This window comes from Cetorhinus maximus, chromosome 3, assembly GCF_964194155.1.
Source record: "Cetorhinus maximus chromosome 3, sCetMax3.hap1.1, whole genome shotgun sequence".
NCBI lineage: Eukaryota > Metazoa > Chordata > Chondrichthyes > Lamniformes > Cetorhinidae > Cetorhinus > Cetorhinus maximus.
In genome coordinates, this window is record NC_135881.1 from 170,632,161 (window position 1) to 170,652,896 (window position 20,736).

The 20,736-nt window shown below is 42.4% G+C and overlaps 1 protein-coding gene across 4 annotated transcripts in view; it reads left to right on the forward strand.

Moving 5' to 3' along the window:
- LOC144679037 (E3 ubiquitin-protein ligase RNF144B-like) overlaps window positions 1-20,455 on the forward strand; it is an 81,588-nt gene extending 61,133 nt beyond the window's left edge. For 3 of the 4 annotated variants that reach the window (XM_078539292.1, XM_078539291.1, XM_078539294.1), the window contains 4 exons: window positions 3,897-4,107; window positions 7,991-8,135; window positions 9,530-9,619; window positions 10,493-13,268. In XM_078539292.1, the coding sequence (XP_078395418.1) occupies window positions 3,897-4,107; window positions 7,991-8,135; window positions 9,530-9,619; window positions 10,493-10,633 (587 nt within the window). In that variant the 3' untranslated portion in view covers window positions 10,634-13,268. Of the gene's footprint in view, window positions 1-3,896; window positions 4,108-7,990; window positions 8,136-9,529; window positions 9,620-10,492; window positions 13,269-20,316 lie in introns of those variants that run through there. The other variant, XM_078539293.1, reaches the window with a different exon arrangement.
- The last annotated feature ends 281 nt before the right edge of the window (window positions 20,456-20,736 follow it).

Below are 20,736 nucleotides of genomic sequence, written 5' to 3' on the forward strand. Positions count from 1 at the left end.
GACTCATTGCTTTCAGTAGTCCAGTGGAGGGGGGGACTCACTGCTTTCAGTAGTCCAGTGGAGGGGGGACTCACTGCTTTCAGTAGTCCAGTGGAGGGGGGACTCACTGCTTTCAGTAGTCCAGTGGAGGGGGGACTCACTGCTTTCAGTAGTCCAGTGGAGGGGGGACTCACTGCTTTCAGTAGTCCAGTGGAGGGGGGACTCACTGCTTTCAGTAGTCCAGTGGAGGGGGGACTCACTGCTTTCAGTAGTCCAGTGGTTGGAGGGGGGACTCACTGCTTTCAGTAGTCCAGTGGTTGGAGGGGGGACTCACTGCTTTCAGTAGTCCAGTGGTTGGAGGGGGGACTCACTGCTTTCAGTAGTCCAGTGGTTGGAGGGGGGACTCACTGCTTTCAGTAGTCCAGTGGTTGGAGGGGGGACTCACTGCTTTCAGTAGTCCAGTGGTTGGAGGGGGGACTCACTGCTTTCAGTAGTCCAGTGGTTGGAGGGGGGACTCACTGCTTTCAGTAGTCCAGTGGTTGGAGGGGGGACTCACTGCTTTCAGTAGTCCAGTGGTTGGAGGGGGACTCACTGCTTTCAGTAGTCCAGTGGTTGGAGGGGGGGCTCACTGCTTTCAGTAGTCCAGTGGCTGGAGGGGGGGCTCACTGCTTTCAGTAGTCCAGTGGCTGGAGGGGGTGGGTGGTGGGGAGTAGGGTTGCTGCTTTCAATGCGCCAATGAGGGATGAGGGGGTCAGTGCTTTCTATAATCCAGTGAGAGGAGGTTCGCGCTTTCAATAGTGCAGTGAGGAGGGGGTTGGCTCAATGCTTTCAATAGTCCACCAAGGGGTGGGGGATTACTATTTTCAGTAGTCCTATGAGGCATGGTGAGTGCTTCCAATAGACCAATGAGGAGGATTGTCACTGTTTTCAGTGGAGGGAGAAAAAGAGTGATATAATGGATGCTGGAGGAGTTATAAGCTAGTCTGTGTTAGGAAATAGGGAAGCAATAAGCTACCTTTCACTTGAATATAATTGGCCTTTTTTTTGCAGTATTGTACTAGTTAATTCACCTTAGTAAATATCAGCTATATTTCTCTAACTCCTCTGGGTAATTTTTCTTTACATGTCCTCCATCAAATACTCCTGAGACATCTTTGAGATATATCACTAGCCGAACAGAATCCCCTAGATGCTGGTTGTCACAGTGCTCTTTCTAATTTATTTCATTGGAGCTCAAGCGAGTGCTCCTTTTCAATGGATTAAAAATTTCTTATGTTATTTCCCTCAAATCAGCTGTTGCCTGTGATGCCATAAACTGCAAAATTCCCACCCCAACCATTATTCTGTCAGTATGGGCTGTCACATGCCAATGACATGGAGCATACTGGTTGTTGATGTGGCATCTGCTATTATCACAAAAAAAAACAAAGGCTCAAAATGACTGGCGAGGAACCCTCTAAAATATTGGTAAAGTCTTGCATTCATTTCCTGTTAAGTGTCACGTTTTCTGTCTCGTCCTCCCTTTAACACTTTACAGATAGATGACACACACTCGTATATCATGATTGGAAAAAGCTCATCACATTAAATGAAACATGTAACAAGTTCATTACCCTTCATGTATTCCCTTGACAATAGCTTATACTTGGGAAGAATAGCAGGTTCTCTTTCAATGCCAGAGCTTCTAATGATTGTATAAAGCACTCTAACTTCATTTTGTGTTGTGATTGACTCTTCCAAATGAATTACAGTGCAGCTGTAAAATACCCTCCTAGGTTTTGGGGTTATTTAGCATTGAAGTTTTCTACACTTTCAACTGTTTGCATTCACTACCCTCAAAATAGCATACATTACAGAGAAACTGGAAACCTGGGGAAGTCCCGTTTAGAATTTTGGAAACACCAACAAAAATCATTCAGAAAATTGAAATGACTGGCCCAAAAACACATCATAAATTCCTAGAACATAGAACATGGAAAAAGACATTTAGTCCATGTTGGTGTTTATGCTCCATGTGAACAGATGGTTCTAATCCACTGTCTGACGTGTTTCCTTATCCCTTTTCCTATAACCACTTTTCTACCCTAAACATAAGTGTTGACAATTTAATAATCTGACAAGCCGATGTCTGTTCTACATTCCGATGTTCACCTGTAAGAATAGAAAATATTTTAATTGATATCTATATATTCTACACTGATTTATCACTTGTGAAGTGTAAGGCCGTTTACAAAAAAAAATACATATATATAATCCAAAGGCATAAGAGAATAGGGTTTACTTAGTGCACCAGGAGTGCAAATCAGGATTCCAGCTCTGGAGGAAAATCCTGTGGGGACCCACAGATCTCTCCATCTGAATCCCTGATGAGCGCTCTAGGTGAGTGCAAGTTGGTAAAAGTTATCCTGTGATAATGGATATGTTAAATGAGTTTTGCTATTAATGAATCCTCTCATCTCCACAAGGCTGGCCTAGTAGAAGTATGTAGATTGGGTTTGAACAGGAAGCCCTTGTCTGTTGTCCTTTTGAATGTTGCCTTCTCCATTTTACATGAATGTTTTTTTTTTAAGGTTGCTTGTGTCCTTTAGTCAGGTCTGCTATCCTATTCCACTCCAGTTAAACATGGATGTCAAAATGTACAGCGTACCCCTGTTGGTTGAGTGTTTTCCCAGTGTCGTGCGACTGTGGGTCAGTTCTCAGGGAATCCCCATTAAAATGAATGGAATGTTACTGGAATGTGGGTGGCTACATCTTACCAGCGAGAGATTATGGGGGAAGATGTGTAAATATCAAAAATTGAACTGAACAACATGGAGCTTTTTTCTCTCTCAGCGGTGACCTGATAGAGCTCTTTAAGATGATGATAATAATGATGAGGCTCGATAGGGTAGACATGGAGAAAATGTTTCTACTTGTGGGGAGTCCAGAATTAGGGGCCATCAATATAAGATGGTCGTTAACAAATAAGGAATTGAGAAACCACTTTACACAGAAAATGGTTAGAATGCATTAGAATAGTTGGGGTAAATAGCATGGATGCATTTAAGGGAAGCTAGATAAGTAAGTGAGGAAGAAAGGCATAGAAGGATAGGCTGATAAAGTTAGATTCAGTAGGTTGGGAGGAGGCTTGTGTTGAGCATAAATGTCAGCATAGACTAGTTGGGCTGAATGGCCAATTTGTGCTGTAATTTATGTGTAATTGGCCTCTCTTTAGGCAGCAATTTTATTTTTAAAGAAAGCAACAAATAACTTTATAAATATATAATATCTAACTTTTTCCCTAAACTGCTTTGAGAGTCTTTAAAAGTGAAAGCACTCCCTGTTCAATTTTCCTTGCCGCCTGAGGTCATTGGTATATCAAAAAATTGCCAAACAAATTGGCCCACAGCAAAGTGGGATCTGAAGTACTTTACAGATTATGAAGTGATGATGGAGTAAAAGAAGTAACTCAAGTATTTAGTAAAAGATTAGTGGCACATTTGATTTTTTTTTTTAGGTATAGAGGGTAGATTTTTCTGGTCCCGCACTCAAATGTGCAGGAACGCCTCAGCACAGCAGGTGCTGGAAATCATGTGGACTCCTTCACAGAAATGCGTCCCTCTGAACCTGACTTTCTCTTTACCCAGGAAATCCAGGGAACGAGAACCAGGAGAATCTCTACCAATAAAATGCACGGCAGTTGATTTAAAACCAAACATTTTGCAATTGTTTCACTAAGGTTGACATTCAATGTTCATGTCTAAACCCTTGGGAAGAGGGTTATCCATTTCACAGCAGTGAAAATTTAAAAAAAGCCCCATTAGGTGAGCGAGAGAAACTGAAATTTTTGTAAAATCAGTGGTTAGGATTGAAAATATTTAGCGCTCAATAACCATTGGTATTGAGAATTTGCATGACAGTTCTCTTTTTATTTTTAGAAGTCCATCTGGACCCCTCCAGGACGTGGTGCCCCAGAGTTCAATGTCAGGCTGTGTGCCAGATTGATGTGGCTGATTCTCATCAGGCTGTACAAGTACAATGCCCCTCCTGCCGCATACAGTTTTGCTCCGTTTGTAAGGCCAGCTGGCATCCAGGGCAAGCATGTCAGGAGAATCAGCCCTTTATGTCCTCGAAAGCAGATGATGCTGGGTAAGAATTATGAAGCATGAAACAGTAACCTTTCAGTTCTCAGAATGAGCAACACTTTTGTGTGTACATTGTACCCTTTTAATTGTGAGCAAAAGGGGTTTAAAAAGTGCCTAACATGAGAGATACCCATGGAAGCCATTGCAAAATGGGTACAACAGTGTTTTATTACAGTGCTGCAGCCAATGATTTTGGGTGTCTAACGTGGGCTTTTTTGACATGTTTATTGGAATATAAAAGGCAAGTAGGTAACCGTAGCAAGCACTGAATTAACTGACAAAGTACTTAAATCATCAGAACTAAACATAACATTTTCAGAAGATACAGAGAAACAATATCCAGAATTTTTAGCTCGTCGGGCAGGTGCGTGCCTGATCCAACCGAGTGTAAAGTGACTGGCGATGATGTCGGGTGAGCATCCCGACGTCACCGAGGACTCGTGCAATATTTTCGGACTCGGCAGCGTGCCCGTTGACAATTAAAAGGCCTAGTAAGGCCATTAAAGTTATAATTGAAAAAGATTTTTCGCTGCCCGTCTAACCTTACGGTTGGCAGGCAGGCGAAAAGGCCAAGCGGCCTTTGTATATTTTTTAGGAAACCTCATGCACAGGCGGGATGAGGTTTCCAACAGCAAATGAAAATAAAATACAAATTTTAACATTTTATTTATAACACGACCCTGCTTATGTGGCAGAGTCACATGAGGGGACATGTCTTATGACATTTTAAAAATCTTTATTTTTAATGTTTTGAACTGTTCATCTCCCTGAGGCAGCTCTGTGCACGCGCTCGCGTGAATGCGCGAACTTGCACTCTTGCCCTCCTCACACCCCGACCCCACCCCCCCCCAACTCAGGCAGCGCTGAACACTGCCGCTCGTGTTTTATGCTGGGCGGGCCTTAATTGGCCCGCTGGCGTGAAATTGCGATCCGGTCCTGATTGCGGGCAGTGGTCGGCTTCCCGACTGCCCCCGCCGAGCCCGTCCGACAAGGGAAAATCCTCCCCAATGACCCAAAGAGCTTCAAATGCGAAGAATTAAATAGAAATTGCCCAGTTCATGTTGGTGTTAATCCTCCACATGAGAATTAGTCTCTATCGGATGTGCCCATGTCCCTTTTTAATCCTTTCTGAAGGATGGTCACTATTCTCACATAGGGAAGAGCAGTCGCCATTTTATTCATGGTAAGATCCCACAAACCATAGAGATATAATGACAAGTTAAACTATTCTTTGGTTGTGTTGGTTGAGATAGAAATATTGGTTGGGACAAGATAAAAGATCTGCTCTTTTACTAGTGTCACGGGGTTTTTATTATCTACTCTGTTAGCCAGAGGGAGCATGGTTTAGTGTTTCATCTGAAGTCAAGCATTTTTTCAATACTAATGTTTTAGTGCAGGTCTTGAAGTGTTTGAGTTGGGCTCAAATTTAGATTATCGGAATTTAGATTTGCCTTTCCCTTAAAAGGTGGAAGCAATTGTATGTACTACATTGTTTTAGTAGATTTTATTAATATAATTTTGAAATTCATCTCCATATTTGTAGTGTCACTTGCTACAATCCCAGCTGAGGTTACCCCTGGACAAGCCTAATCCCAGGGTGGAACCCAGCTTGATAGATCTTAACTTTTTTTGTTTAGACACGTGGAGAGTGGCTACTGAACAGAGTCATAGAAGTCAGCTGATGAACTATTAACAAAAGAATAAAACATTTATTCAACAAGAAAAGATGAACTATATTACAATACTCCTTCACCCACAACTATACCTTTACAGATGTATACAGATTTGTAAGGATAACACAAGTTACAAAAGCTATCTTATACTCTAATGTACACTGTAAGTACACAATCCATGGAAATCTATGGCACCCTGTGGTCAGATACACCACACTCTGAAACCAAGTGACAGATGTCACCTCAAACAGATGCTATGAATCTCTATATTGCACTGAATTACGTCCTTCACATGGGGGTTTCCGATCTCCACTTTCCAAGACCTCGCTGTGGAATCTTCTCCCAAGCTGACGCTTTCTCTTGGATGCCTCCCAGAAGGGTTCACCTCCAGGGTTTCAAACTCTCCTTCTGATGTTCCTCTTTCCTGGTCACCACCTGCATTCAAACTGTCTTCCACACACTCTGTCTCCCAGACTTGGCTGTCAACAGTACATCACTGCTTCACATGCCCACAGCAAAGAGTTACAGACGTTCAGTTGTCTCTTTGGACCTTCTTGCCTCTTGCAAGCTGTTCTTGCTTTAAATCTGCTTTCTACAGCTTTTGTCTCTTTAAATCTGAAGCGTGGAGCCTTTCTCTCTGTCCCTCACTCTTAACTTCACTTAACAGGACCTTTTCCCAGGTTCCTGTCATTCCTTTGACTAGAAGATCTTCTTTGGATTTTCCCCTCTTCCACTCCCCTGGATTTTTGGGGTTTTTCTTTCTCTTGGGACTGGCTATCTGTCCCCATAGCTCCAGTCTCTCCTGGAAGCAACTTTCAGAACCAACTGCACTGAACCGCTTCTAAAGCAACTGCTCCTAACAATTCCTCCTAACATCTTAACCCCATTTGCAATTGGAGAAATAAGTGACCACATTCTCTACAGCGAGTCACCCCCTCAGCCCTCCATCCATCCTCCATGACCTCTTATACCCTCCTTGCCAATTCTTCTGATATGCAGAATGTGCAGGCCTCAGGAGCCATGTTGGGATGAAATAAAGTTAAGCTCTAAAAATCTAATACAACCAACACTATCTTTAGAAAAAAAAAATTATTGAAAACCCATACAAAGCTTTTAAGTCTCAAGTGGTTAACCCCAGGAAAACAAATCTACTTCTGTTCAAACCACATCAAAGGCAGCCAAACCCTTAATGGGTTCTTTAAGCTGTCAATCAAACTGTGTACTCAGAACTCTGGCTGAGATAATTGTGGCTTTTGGACGTCAGCCAAGCAATCATAAACGGCCTTTGGGGCAATGTCAACAAATAATTTTTGAAACTGTTTGGACAGACGTTACACCGTGGTCAGAATATTATGCCCGATGTTCCCCGCTCACCCCAACCCCCACAGGCAGCACTGAGCGCTGCAAGGCCCGCTCGCATGAAATCGTGGTCTGGCCCCGATCACGGGCGGCGGTTGGCTTCCCGACTGCGCCTGCCCGCACCCGCCAATCCCGCCTGACGAGGGCAAAACCCATGCCCATGTGTCTAGATGACTTTTTAAAAACTCTCATTGATAGCTGGAGCCAGTTTTTTTTAAAACTTATAGAGCAAGGAATTTAAAAACCTTCAGATGATGACAGTTAAAGAAGCCTTATCCACCCTTCAAGAGCCTATACGTCTACCCCATAAATTTGTAATTCCTACAGTGCAGGTTAAGTCCCTTGCAGCAGCCAAAATGGGGTCTGTTTGCACTGGGCACTGAGTTCAAATGGCCCTGCTGGGCTCAAGTTTCCCTCCTGTGTGAATAACCTGCTGCTGACTTTCCCCTCCCGGCAAAAATTGGATCTTTCGGAAATTGGAGCGGGACTTCCTCATATGAGTCCTGCCCACCATTTTGGAAGCTTCATTCTGGGCCATGGAGTCCACAGATATGAACCAGCGATCAATTAATCAGATTTCATGTGAATCAGACTATAGTCAATAGCTTTTGATATTTGTGTATTTGAAAATTCCAAAATGCGATGATATTCAGAGGTTGACTTTTTTTTTAATGACAACTTGTGTTTATTTCTCAGGTATTGATTATGAAATCATCTGAATTATATTGCAGAATAATTGTGATAACCTTTAGTGTACATTGAGATTGTTTTGAGATTGGCTTTAGTCTATTTTTTCCAAGTTGTAAGATTAAATGAAATTCAACTAATTATCTTTGTCTTTGTCTCTTTCTGTAGTGTTTCCACCAGCCTGGACACCGATACGGCCATCAAACAGTGTCCAGTGTGTCATATCTTCATAGAACGAAATGAAGGTTGCGCCCAAATGATGTGTAAAAACTGCAAGCACACCTTTTGCTGGTACTGTCTTCATAATCTGGATGTAAGTGGCTTCCTCAAAAAGCTGTTAGCTACTCAAGGGTTACTTGAATTCATATTCTTCTAATTTGTTCAAAAGTTATGATCTGGGCAGAGGTATTCATCTGTAGAGTGACCGATCTTATGCATCAGTCATGGTGCATCTGCCTCCCTCCCTTGATCCCACCATTGGCAGTTGTGCCTTCAACTACCTAGAATCAGAAAATGACATTGCACAGAAGGAGGCCATTCAGCCTATTGTGAACTGTGCTTTTACCTATAATCTGCTCCACACAAAACCTGATTAATTTGTTGACTGGCTCTTATTGGTGGACTCCATGTAAAAGCAAAAAAAATCAGTGAGAGGTTCATTAAATCACCTTCAGAACTTGATAATAAACCCTTGCAGGTTTCCCAGCAGATTATGAGGTCAGTTAGCTCCGTTGCCTAGCTGGCTATGTTTCTCTTGCTAATTATCTTTAATCTGTCTCCTTTGGTTATTGACTCTCCTGCCAGCGGGAATAGCTTTTGCATATTTACTCTACCAAAGTTCCTCATAATTTTGAGCGTTTCTATCAAATATCTTTAATTTTCTTTTCTCTTAGGAGAACAATTCCAACTTCTCGAGGTCCCATGCTCTAGAAACCCCTCTACCCTTTTTTTCATTCATGGGCTGTGGGCATCACTGGCTGGGCCAGCATTTATTGCCAATCCCTAATTGCCCTTGAGAAGGCGGTGGTGAGCTGCCTTCTTGAACTGCTGCAGTCCATGTGGTGTAGGTACACCCACAGTGCTATTAGGGAGGGAGCACCAGGATTTTGACCCAGTGACAGTGAAGGAACGGCGATATATTTTCAAGTCAGGATGGTGAGTGACTTGGAGGGGAGCTTCTAGGTGGTGATGTTTCCATCTATCTGCTGCCCTTGTCCTTCTAGATGGTAGTGGTCGTGAATTTGGAAGGTGCTGTCTAAGGAGCCTTGGTGAATTTCTGCATCATCCTGCCATCATCCTTTCCTCCTTTAAGTTCCCCCTTCAAACTCGAACTCACCTATTTAACCAATCCTTTGACCACTCTTCCTGGTATCTCCATGTTTGTTTGGCTTTCTTTGACATCTTTTCTTTTTATGAAACCTCTGTGAAGCACCTTGGGAAATTTTCAATGTTAAAGGTACTATGGAAATTCAAGTTGTTGTGGTGGCAGTAGTAAATGTTGTTCTAAGAGTGCTGTGCTTCAGACATCATTTGAATTAATCTCTGTAAAACAGCAAATGGAACTGCATACTATTGCATTCTAATCTTCACACACAGTATGATTTGTTATGACAAAGGAATGTTGAACGAACAAATTGTTGACGACACACAATAGAATGTGGCAGTTCAATATGATTTATTCAAACGCAGACTATTTTTATCTTTCAGAATGACATCTTCCTGAGACATTATGACAAAGGTCCATGTCGCAATAAACTTGGCCACTCCAGGGCCTCAGTTATTTGGAACAGAACCCAGGTGAGTCTCTCAACAGGGAAGGTGGAACCACTTGAATTCTGCATTGATGTGTTATGTGGAGTTAATGGCCTAGAAATTCAGGCATGAAGTACTCTGAAGGATATCTGGAACAGGATATGTGACTTTGTAGCTAGTGTAGACAGAATTAGGTCTATACAGCTTGAATTATTCCCCACCTTCTAACTCTCCTTCACCTGGAATCGCACTTGATCCTTGACCCCATGTGAGCAACACCACAGGAGATTGACACATGTGGGGCTTTGTGTACATTAATGAGAGAAACTAAAGTTAGCATGATATATGGGGCAGAATTGTACATCCTGTGGGTGGGCGTGCACCCGACCCGATTGGGCGTAAAATTAGTGCACGCTGATGTCGGGTGAGCGTCCCGCCAGTTGGGGACCGCTCGCAGGTGGTGGACTGTTTCCCAGCCACTTCCGGGCTCGCCCACCGCGCCCGCCCGACGATCTCAAAACCCTGCCCATGATGATGCCACAAATGATTAACGGTAATATATAAATCCCAAGCTCTTTAATTTTCTTTTTGTAGAGCATAATGGTGTTACTTTCTGGTGCAAACTTCTAGATTCAATTTAGATGTTTAAATCCCTTTTTTTTTAAAAAGAAAAGGATATTGGGGAAGATAGCAAATGGGCTCACAATCTTCCTCCCCTGGGAGGCAATGCTGAGAGTGGTTCTTTTCACTAAAATATTCTTTAGTTAGAAATTCCTAGTGGTAATGTACTTTAACAATTGCAGGAGTAAGCACTTGGGGTTGGAACCTGAGTCTTGATACCTGTACAGCTTGATTAATGATCCTGTGCATGATGGAAACACTAAGGCCAATGCCTTTTCTTCTTCCCCTTCTTTGCAGGTTGTCGGGATCCTCTTTGGATTGGGCCTTATTGTACTAGTCACATCTCCACTTCTCCTCCTGGCCTCCCCCTGCATTATCTGCTGCGCCTGTAAGTCCTTTAGGAGTAAGAGGAAACACCATGGCCCGCCATCTACTTAAACTGAGGAAAGCCCCGATCCAATGTCCTTCTGGTGCCAAGACTACTTCACTCACCTGGTCATTCTTTCAGATGAAGTGCCTATTGGATCAATGCTGTGGAAGCGCACACAATATAGATTATGGAGGGGAGGGGAGTTGGGGGAAGCTTAGATTTTGGATTTATCATTGTAGTAACTGCAGGAAACATGTCACACCAAAGTGAAATTGGTGGATACTTTGACATTGCCTAACTGTCATTATAATGCACACTGCTGCAGTCTACATTTCTTAATAATCTGAGGATAACTGTATGCTTTCAGCTAGTTGTTCTACCCTCACCCCCTCACTACCCCTCCCTTTTCCTGCTAGCCCCCACAGACCCATTGTGCTTCAGCAAGGTCTGTTATTACCATGATCTGTTTTGGCCATCTTGGGACAGGATAAGATTCTCAATTCCAACTTCCTCCACCCCCTGGACAATACAGTGTTTGGACTCCATAAAAATGCTACATCTAGTAACATTTAGAGAAACAGTAGGATTCACATGAAAGGGGCAATTTGAGGCTGGAACTCCAAAGCCACCTGTTCCCTTTGGATGAGAAACTGCATTGTTTTACCACTAGACCTACACTCTGATGTTTGGACTATGGTTATTGTTTCCTTAGTGCGTTGCTAGACTTTTCTTTTCCCGTAAAACACTAACTTATTTGTCATTACAAGCTATGTGTGTTATGCGCTTGTTATGCGCAAAAGCACCAGTCGTGCAATTGAGTGATAAATCTTAGGCAGCCTATTTCCCTTCACCAAGGCTGCAGGAATCTAATAAAAGGGTAACTGCTCATGACATCCTCCTTCCTTAAAGCATTGGGGTCTATAACAAATGGAAGGAGGGGTATAACAGTTAATATAGACATGATAAAGGAAAAAAACATGCCTGTAGTGAATTCTTAAATAGTACATGCACACATTTACATATACCATTGGCACTAAATTGAGCCAAACAAGTACTATATACAGATTTTGCTATGTATTGGGAATAGCAGTTTCAGAGAAAGCAGATAATTTTTGGGAGCTGAAGTAATAACCAGAAAATTCCTTTCAAAGGGCTGAATTTTCCTGATCAGGTGACAAGGTTGGGAGCAAAGTTGCAAAATAGTGCATCAGTTTTGCTACCTAATGCGTTCTTGTCTCCGACAAATCTTGCTGGAGGCGAGTTAATGTAGCAGAGGTTATGGGCCCAGCAGCTATGGGTAGCTAATTAGGCCAATTAGTGGGCCAGTTGGAGGAAGGCTGATGGTGTCGCTGTAATCTTCTCAATGGCGGATGGACCCCCTAACTGAGGCCAGCGCCCGGCAGGCTATTAGAGATGGCCTCCTGACGGTAGACTGGGGGTCCATGGAATTGTCTATTCGATCATCTCAGCAAGGACCCGTTGGGGTGCGATGGACACAACCGTGGCCGCAAACCATCGTATAGAGGTGCCCCCACCCACAATGGTGGCCTAATAGCTGTGGCCATGCATGATTTATAATTATTTGAAATGGTCCACAGAGCACCTCCATATTGAGGTGCCCTCATGGTATCCAGATTGCCTCAGCAGCACCTGCCTCTCCCAGTGGATATCGCTGTGGGCCCATGGTTTGCCCAGCATTCTTAATTGGATGGGGTTCCTGGAGGCAGCATCTTGATTACCTCCAGGAACGTCGCAACCGACATCTTACAATTAGCTACTTCCAGGTTCCTGACCCAGATTTGAGGCTGACATTGGCATGGTTTTTGTTATTATTTGTTCATGGGATGTAGGCATCACTGGCTAGGCCAGCATTTATTGCCCATCCCTAACTGCCCTTGTACAGAGGGCATTTAAGAGTCAACCACATTTGTGTGTCTGGAGTCACATGTAGGCCAGACCTGGTAAGGACAGCAGATTTCTCTCTCTAAAGACATTAGTGAACCAGATGGGTTTTTGTGACAATGGCAATAGTTTTGTGGTCATCATTAGACTTCTAATTCCAGATTTCTAAAATTGAATTCCATATCCCATTGTGGGATTTGAACCCGGGTCCCCGGGCATTACCCAGGTCTCTGGAATACTAGTCCAGTGACAATACCACTACCGCCACTGCCTCCACCAACCAGGAAAATTCAGCCCAAGTGTTCAGTTACCTGTCCTCATGTCTCCTCCTTTGGTTCAGTGCCAAATTGTTTGTCTGATTATTTTCCTGACCTTGGGAAGTTTGACTGTTAAAAGCACTATATAGATACAAGTTGTTGTCATTGTCAGGACCTAATGAAAAGAGTCCCATTTTCTCTAATATCACTTCATAACTAAAGTTCTCATCCCTGATATCATAATTAATCCCTTCTGCACCTTTTCTGTGGCCTGACACCTTCCTAAAAGAAGGTGCCCTAAACTAGATACAGCATTCGATCTGTGCTCTAATGATTTAATTAGATTTTCAACTAGTCACTGACAGTTCCTGATAAACAATTCCAGAGAGTTTAGCTTGTCTCCCTACAGGAAGATATATGTTTCTGACTGCAATGTTCCAGCAGTTGTGAAGGAATCTCTGGTGTCTCTTATTTATTGACCTGTTTGTAACACCAGAGTCCTATATGTGAGACAGTGAAGCGAAAACAGATGAAAATAGTTGGTGTATATTATTGGAATCTTATAACCTGCAGTTTGGACCAATGTGACTTGAGAGAAAATTATCCCAATTTGGAAACGTTGGCTTGGCTAGACCTGAATCCACTAATGTTCTGCCTTCTGCAGTGGAATATCTTTCTAATGGCAGCTGCACTGAATTTAGCTTTTCCAGAATAGATAGTGAGATCAGTCGTATGAAGGGGACAACGCACAAGAAAGAGTTCTCAAAGGCCATTTCTCAGGGAGAACAAATCGTACTGACAAATATGGGAATACTTTTTACACTTAATAGTTATAAATCATTTCTATTAGTAATAACCTAGAGTGTTTTATATTGACAAATTTCAGCGACCCGAATATACGGGTCGGGTATTCTTTATCCGCAACCATTGGGGCTGATTGTGTTTTGGATTTCAGATCATTTTGATTTTCGGATGCCGCATATGGGCCTAGGCCTACTTGCATCACAATGGCTGAAGCCTTGGTAAAGTAAATAAAATAGCTAGAAAAGTAAGTACCACTGAATAATAAATACAGGGTACCTGTAATAAGTTTCCACCCATGACGCCTTCTGCGATTTTGCTTGTAGGAGAGGATTCGGAAGGTAAACAGTGCAGACAAATGACTAGGCTTCCCACATTAAAAGTTGGGTGCGGCTGGTGAGGTTCATGTCGGCTTGGGTGAGAGAATTCCTGCGCTAAAGGTCGATGCGGTTCAAAGTGCGGTTTTTTGGTTGTGTTCAGTTTTTTGGATTTATGGATAAAGGATACTCGACCTGTAATTCTTCAGTGTTAAATGTTAAAATCAGCCAATTATGTGTATGAAAAAAAGACAAAAAAAATCCGATTGTGATTGGTAAAATATGATCAAATTTACATTGGTAAATTATATAAGGGGTAGATTTTAAGTAATGGTGCTTCTGATGCAGAGATTTGTCTGATGGGAGCATATATTAGGAATTTGGGTGTGGTGGTCAGTGGGCTGTGCAGGATTTGGGGATCATTATCCCCATCTGTGCCTCAGTAGCCAAAATATTGTGTAGGAATTCAAAATTACCTCTGTAGTGTTTAATTAATGGTTGTAATACTGCAAGTACCTGACGACAATAATTCCATCAAAGAAACATTTTTTTTTAAACAGGAGGACAATTTCCTGGGCAATGATTTTTTTTTTTTTGTCGTCTACATCTTGCTGTTGAGGCAGTGAACACATAAATTCCCTCTGAACTTACCTCCCTCCTTGAGTGTATGGGATAGTGCCGTAGGTGGTTCTTTAATCATCTGAGGGGACAGACAGGGCCTTGGTTTAACGTCTCAAATGAAATATGGCACATCCAACGGTGCAGTGCTCCCTCAGTACCTGCATTGGTGTGTTTATGTCCTCAAGTCCCTGAGGTGTTGTTGAACCCATGACCTTCTGATTCAGGCAAAAGTGGTACCACTGAACCATGGCTGAAGGTGTTATGGCCTTCCATCTACATCCTGGCCCCTTGACTTGGCTAAAATTGGGAAAGGAGGAGTACAGGGCCTGAGCCATATTTGCTTGGCAAGTGGTAGCTTTGGATGCCAAAAAGACTAGAAACCCCTTTTGAAAAGTAAATGTATTCCTCCAGAGTGACACAAAGGAAGGATTTTACTAATGTACAAATTTAATTAGAACCAGTCCCATGATTTCCCAATTTTTGCTCCTAGCAAGCATGGGATTGGCCCTATAATCAGACTTTGCAGTTTGCTCTTACTGGCAGCCCAAATTTCCCTTTATTATTGAGCCTCTGTCCTCTGTGATGGGAGGCTGCCCTCCAGTAAAATCACCCAGAAGGGATAGGATTGGTGGGCAACATTGTCAACTTGTGATGCCACTGGGAGCCAGCTGAAGATGAGATTTGACACAAACTGTCTGCACATAGGCTACCTCTGACCAGCAGTTATTTGACTCAAAGCATTAGAAAGGAGAGGCCTGAGAAACATTTTGTAAATGACAAGGGAGTCGAGGGTTATGGGGGACAAGACTGGAAAGTGGAGTTGAGCCACAGTCAGATCAGCCATGATCATGTTGAATGGCGGAGCAGGCTTGAGCAGGCCTACTCCTGCTCCTAGTTCTTGTGTAGAGAAATCTCTGTTCATAAGATCTTAGATGATTTGCTTTGTATGTATGATGTTGTGCTTTCAGCGAGGAACAGTGTAGATCTATTTCTGAACTACCTCTGAACTCCCTCTTTAAGTACTCATATCACAATATCACAAGCATTTACAAACAAGTAGGAGGTCAGGGCCTAGGATTTGTCCCGACTCTTCCAGTTGAGGTTTTAATGTTGTTTTAGTTGGACTTGCGAATATGCACATGTTTTTGCTTCATGTGCTCAGCTGCCTTGGTGACATTTTACATCTTTTATATTAAAATCTTGCATATCAGCTATTTTTCTTTGTAAGGTTATTAACATTGGAGTATTTTTAGCATATTTAGAAGTGAATAAAGGGAATTATAGAATTTTACAGCACAGAAAGAGACCATTCAACCCATTGTACCTATGCCGGCTCTTTGAAAGCTATAGACCCACCCCTGTTCTCTTTTCTCATAGCCCTGCAAATTTTCCTTTTCAAGTATATTTCCCCTTTGAAAGTTATGACTGAATCTCCTTCGCCATCCTTTCCAGGCAGTCCATTCTAGCTCATAACAATGTATGGTGCACTAAAATGTTTCCTCATCTCCCCTCTGGTTCTTTGATGCCACAGGGATATGCAGTGCAGTTTTAGTTCAAAGCCTAAGCAAGGGAACAGCGATGGTTTCCCCAGAAGAGGCCCAGCCAATTAAGTAATTACATTGTGGTTCAGAGGAGTAGGAATCCGTAAGCAGAAAGTTATCTGAAATTGCTCTGTGCATGACTCTGTTTGGAGCCCCCTCATATTGTGGTCTGTGGTCTGCTGCCATCCAAATTCCCATTCCCGTCCAATTTGGTTGGTCAGTGAAAAAACTTAGGGTGACGATGCTGGCCTTTTAAGATCAAGCACCTTTTAGGACAGGTTCAGACTGGAGGTGACTGCTGGTGACAGCTCTTTTGGAGACTTCTAGTCTCTCAGCTGTATTAAAGTTAGAACGTGCACTGGGAAATGGGAATTACATAAAACCACCACTTGAAAATTAACATTTCTTCCCTTTCATTAAAAAAACAAATTTGATTTGTTTTTATTTTATTGTTGCCGTGAGAAACTGGTGCCAGTTTCGATCTCCAGGAGCTGGTGTAACTTGCACTGCTACAAAACCCCTGTTGTTACTGTTGCCGATAATGGGGAGGGAAGTGCCTGTCATGTTTGAGATTTGATTTCCCATGAAGTGTCAGTGCTATGAATCATGGAAAGCAGGGCCTTTCGAAAGTGGCTCTGAAGAAGGGTCATACAGACTCAAAACAGATTCTCTTTCCACAGATGCTGTCAGACCTGCTGAATTTTCCCAGCGTTTTCTGCTTTTATTCCTTTAGAAAGTGTGCTGAGGTACCTGACATTGGCCCAAAACATCCTGGTCTCTAAATGTGCATCTTATTTCACCGCTATGGCTATTAACTGGACTTTAGCACACTGATCAGCTTAACTTGAGTTGTGAGGTAAACCTTAAGCCTGTTCCCATGAAGCTGAGCATCACACTTGACACTTGATTATCCCCATGGAATAGAGTCTCAGAGAACTTTAAACAGTTGTCTTTCAAGCAGTTGTGATTTTCTTACCACTTGCACTTACCTCAATCAACTGTGCAAATTTTGAATGGGTAGGATTAAACTTCAGGACAACTGAGCTTTTTTTGCAAATCATTCTTGGGATATAGGCAAGCTCACCCCTGAATGTCCTTGAGAAGGTACGGTGAGGAATTGTTGCAGTCCTAGTGAAGGCACCTCCATAAGTATGTTAGGTATGGAGTTCCAGGATTTTGAAGGAAAGGCGATACATGCCGAAAACCAGGATGGCGTATGATTTGTTCGGGAACTTGGAAATGAGGGTGTTCCCATGTTGGCCTTGTTCTTCTCAGTGTGGCATGTCATAGGTCAAGCTATTTATCCATTATGACTGAATGGCAAAAGTCTTAAATTTGGTGTGGATTTAAAGAAGCTTTTATATGCCTGCATGTTTGGTGTAACTGGCCGGGGATCGGAATCTTCATGTACTGGTCTTACCCTTCCTTTCCTTTCCACCCCCCACCACAGTTAATACTGCGCTTTGTTCTGTTTTACTGTTTAGTATCCATTGGGGGGAGTGGTACAAGAGTGGTGGGGAGTTGGGGGTGGTCTGGAAGAATGTCTGTATTTGAATAGTCTCAAGTACTTTGTGAATCATGGGACATTGTTGCACAGGTACGTGGAGAAGCAGTTCCATAGCCAGGCAGGTGTTAAGATGCAGTGGGATTCATGCATCTTTTTTGGGAAGATCTTATTATATACTTTGATAATTTATTGAAAATCTTTAATTTCACTCCTAAGGTAAGAGAGTCACATAGCGGGAACTTACAAACCATTCTGACAAGGGTACAAGTTGTGGGTCTGCCTCCCCATACTTACCTTGCTGAAACAGGCAGACTTCACCCAAGAAAGTTCACCAGGCGCACTATGCTGAAGAATGCAGCTAGCATCTTGAGCACAATGCAGTTGCAATAGAGTTGCCAACACTGGTTGGAGGTCTGTATGGAGGTTTCATCGCATCACCTCTTGCTTCCAACAGGCCAGTCAAGTAGTCTTTATCCCCCCACTTTCCCAATATTTTCAGAACTTAATAGAAAAACTAGTGTAAAAGAAAATTGGGGTGGGGGTGGGGAAACATAATATTTTTTCAAAGTTTCAATTACTTCTTTTCCTGGACACAACATTGTCCAAAATGTTACTCTTCAAATTCTGAAGACTCCAGGACAATCCTGGAGGATTGGCAACTTTTAAGCTGTAGTCAGCTCCATTCCAGTAATGGAGGGGCCACTTACAACTGATTTGAGTTTCATTTGCAGTCCTAGTTATTAACCTTCATATCAAGCCTATGTCTCATTGTCATAAAATCATAAGAACAACATTGTAAATCCATGCACTTTATGTCTGTGTGTATATACATAATATATATATATATATATATATATATAGAGAGAGAGAGAGCTCTCAATATAACTGTGCCATATTGCTGAATAATGTTAAAAGTTTGTAAGAAAATAATAGTTTGGAAGCTTATGTATATTTTTGTTTGATATTAAAATAAGTCATATTACTTATCCTTGTACAATGCTTTTTATTGACATTGGCTGCTAGCCTATGTTGGTTGCACATCACAATATCATTGGAAATGTTTGCTATGACAATTCCTTCAGTCTCAGTTAAGTTTTTGGCATTGATATTCGTAGTCTGGCCTGTTGCAGGCTGCCTTCCCCTCATCTGTGACTTACAGTAGATTTACTGCTTCATTCTTTTCCGGGCCTCAGTTCACAGCAGTCTGATGCTGATCCGAGCTGGGATTCGGACCTCTCTCCCTTTGCCTACAAGAAAGCAAGGGAAGGCTAGTCGGAAGTGAGGGCTGTTCCATTTGTCATAGAGCACAATCCCACCTTCTGTACAAATGAAGCACTTGCCTTGGGAGACAAATGTCAGCATTGGGATGACTGCACCCATGAACCTAGTGTGTGGGGTTTGGCAGGCAAGGTGATGGCTCTCACCATTCCATGTTGAGGACCTCTATTGAGGAATTGGTTGGGAATTGAGATGCCCAGCAAGTGGTTTGAGAGATATTGGAAGATGAAGCACTGTTGTTCCTTGAAATTAGTGGATGGAAAATCAGGTGTTTTGTCTCTGATTTCCTGGTGAACGCACACCCATTGGACAAGTGTGCTTGAGTTTCCAAAACAGTGATGTGGTCTCTTGATTAACATGTCAGTAGTTAACAAACAAGATCTTGAAAATGGTGGGGTGCAGTAGAGTAAGGGGATACAACACCAAACTAATGAGGCATGTTGTGCCACACATGTTCAGTAATGACCACTAAAGCTGGGAGTTTACCCTAAGAACCAATTGTTCTTCAGGAAAATAAATCCAATAACTTTTCCTGTTTTCTTTTTGTTTGGTTAACATTTTGCTGCTATCACACGTAAGAAAGGGAACTTGTTTTTCCTATCTGGTCATCTACATGGTTGACTGTTAATGCCCCCTAGCAAGCTGCTTAGATGTATCGACAATCACCTTTGTCCAGAGCCTGAAAATAAAACCAAACAAATGTAAGCATATGGCTGGGGCCTGAACTGGTCATGTTTAATTTTACTTTGATGGGGAGGCTGATCTACTTTTCTTACTTTTTTTTTTTCTTCCCCTATCTTCTCTTTTGTAGGCATTGAGTGCCTTCCTGGAGAATGTCCATCTCTCGGCTGGCCTCCCATCTTCTATCCTCCATAATCTCGAGCTAATCCAAAATTTTGCCATCCCTATCCTGACTGTCTCCAACTCTCATTCACCCATCATCCATATCCATGCTGACCTATGTTGGCTCCTGGTCGACTAATAATTTTAAAATGTTGAACCCTATATTAAAATCCTTCTATAGCCTCGCTCTTCCCTTTTCCTGGAACCTTCTCCAACTCTACAATCTTCTGCGAGCTCTGTGTTCCTCCAATTCAAGGCTTGTGCACCTCCATTCCTGTTGCCCCATCATTGATTGCTGTACCTATAGGTGTCTAGGCCTAACGTTCTGGAATCCCTTCCCTGTCTGACCCTTCACCTTTCTCTGCTCCCATAAGATGCCACTTAAAATCAACCCTTTTGACTGAACTTTTAGTCAACTGTCCTAATGTTTCCTTCTTTGGTTCAGTGTCAGCTTTTGTTTGATTATGCTCCTCTGCAACATCTTGAGACATTTTACAATGTTAAATGCAAGTTTTTGGTGGTGTGTGCTTATAGGTGGCAGCTTCATTCCAATCCCTCACCCAAGTGACCAATTTGCATTCATGTGTCTTGATGGCAAGTATTGGCTGACTATTTGAATATAGTGAGCATTACAACCAAACTTGATCCTACATCTGTTTTATGTTCACTCTTTCATATATCAAGGATGAACTGCTTGACTGCAATCAAGAGCAGGAGTCCTCGCTGATTGAGACGAATTGTGACAGCTCTGGCTCTACCTCTTCCTGTGCTGAGAGTAGCTAACACAGCAAGGCCCCAGGATTGAACCTAGGAGCTTCCAGATCTGTACAGCTCAATTATTCACTGATAAAAGCCTCATGGGTCCAGATATTTACTTGAGATAGTTGACTCGAGATCATTTTCAAAACAGCTTTCCATTATTACTGATTGCATTGGGATCCCAAGATATCAAATCCTTCTGTTTTTTTTTTAAGAAATTGGGAATCAGTTGAGGCTAGTAAATATTTTATGTGGTGGACTATATTCTGACTCAAACCAAAAAAAATGCATGTGGGAATATGGAAGTGCATGACCCCCCAACTCCTTGAGTTCAAAAACCAAATA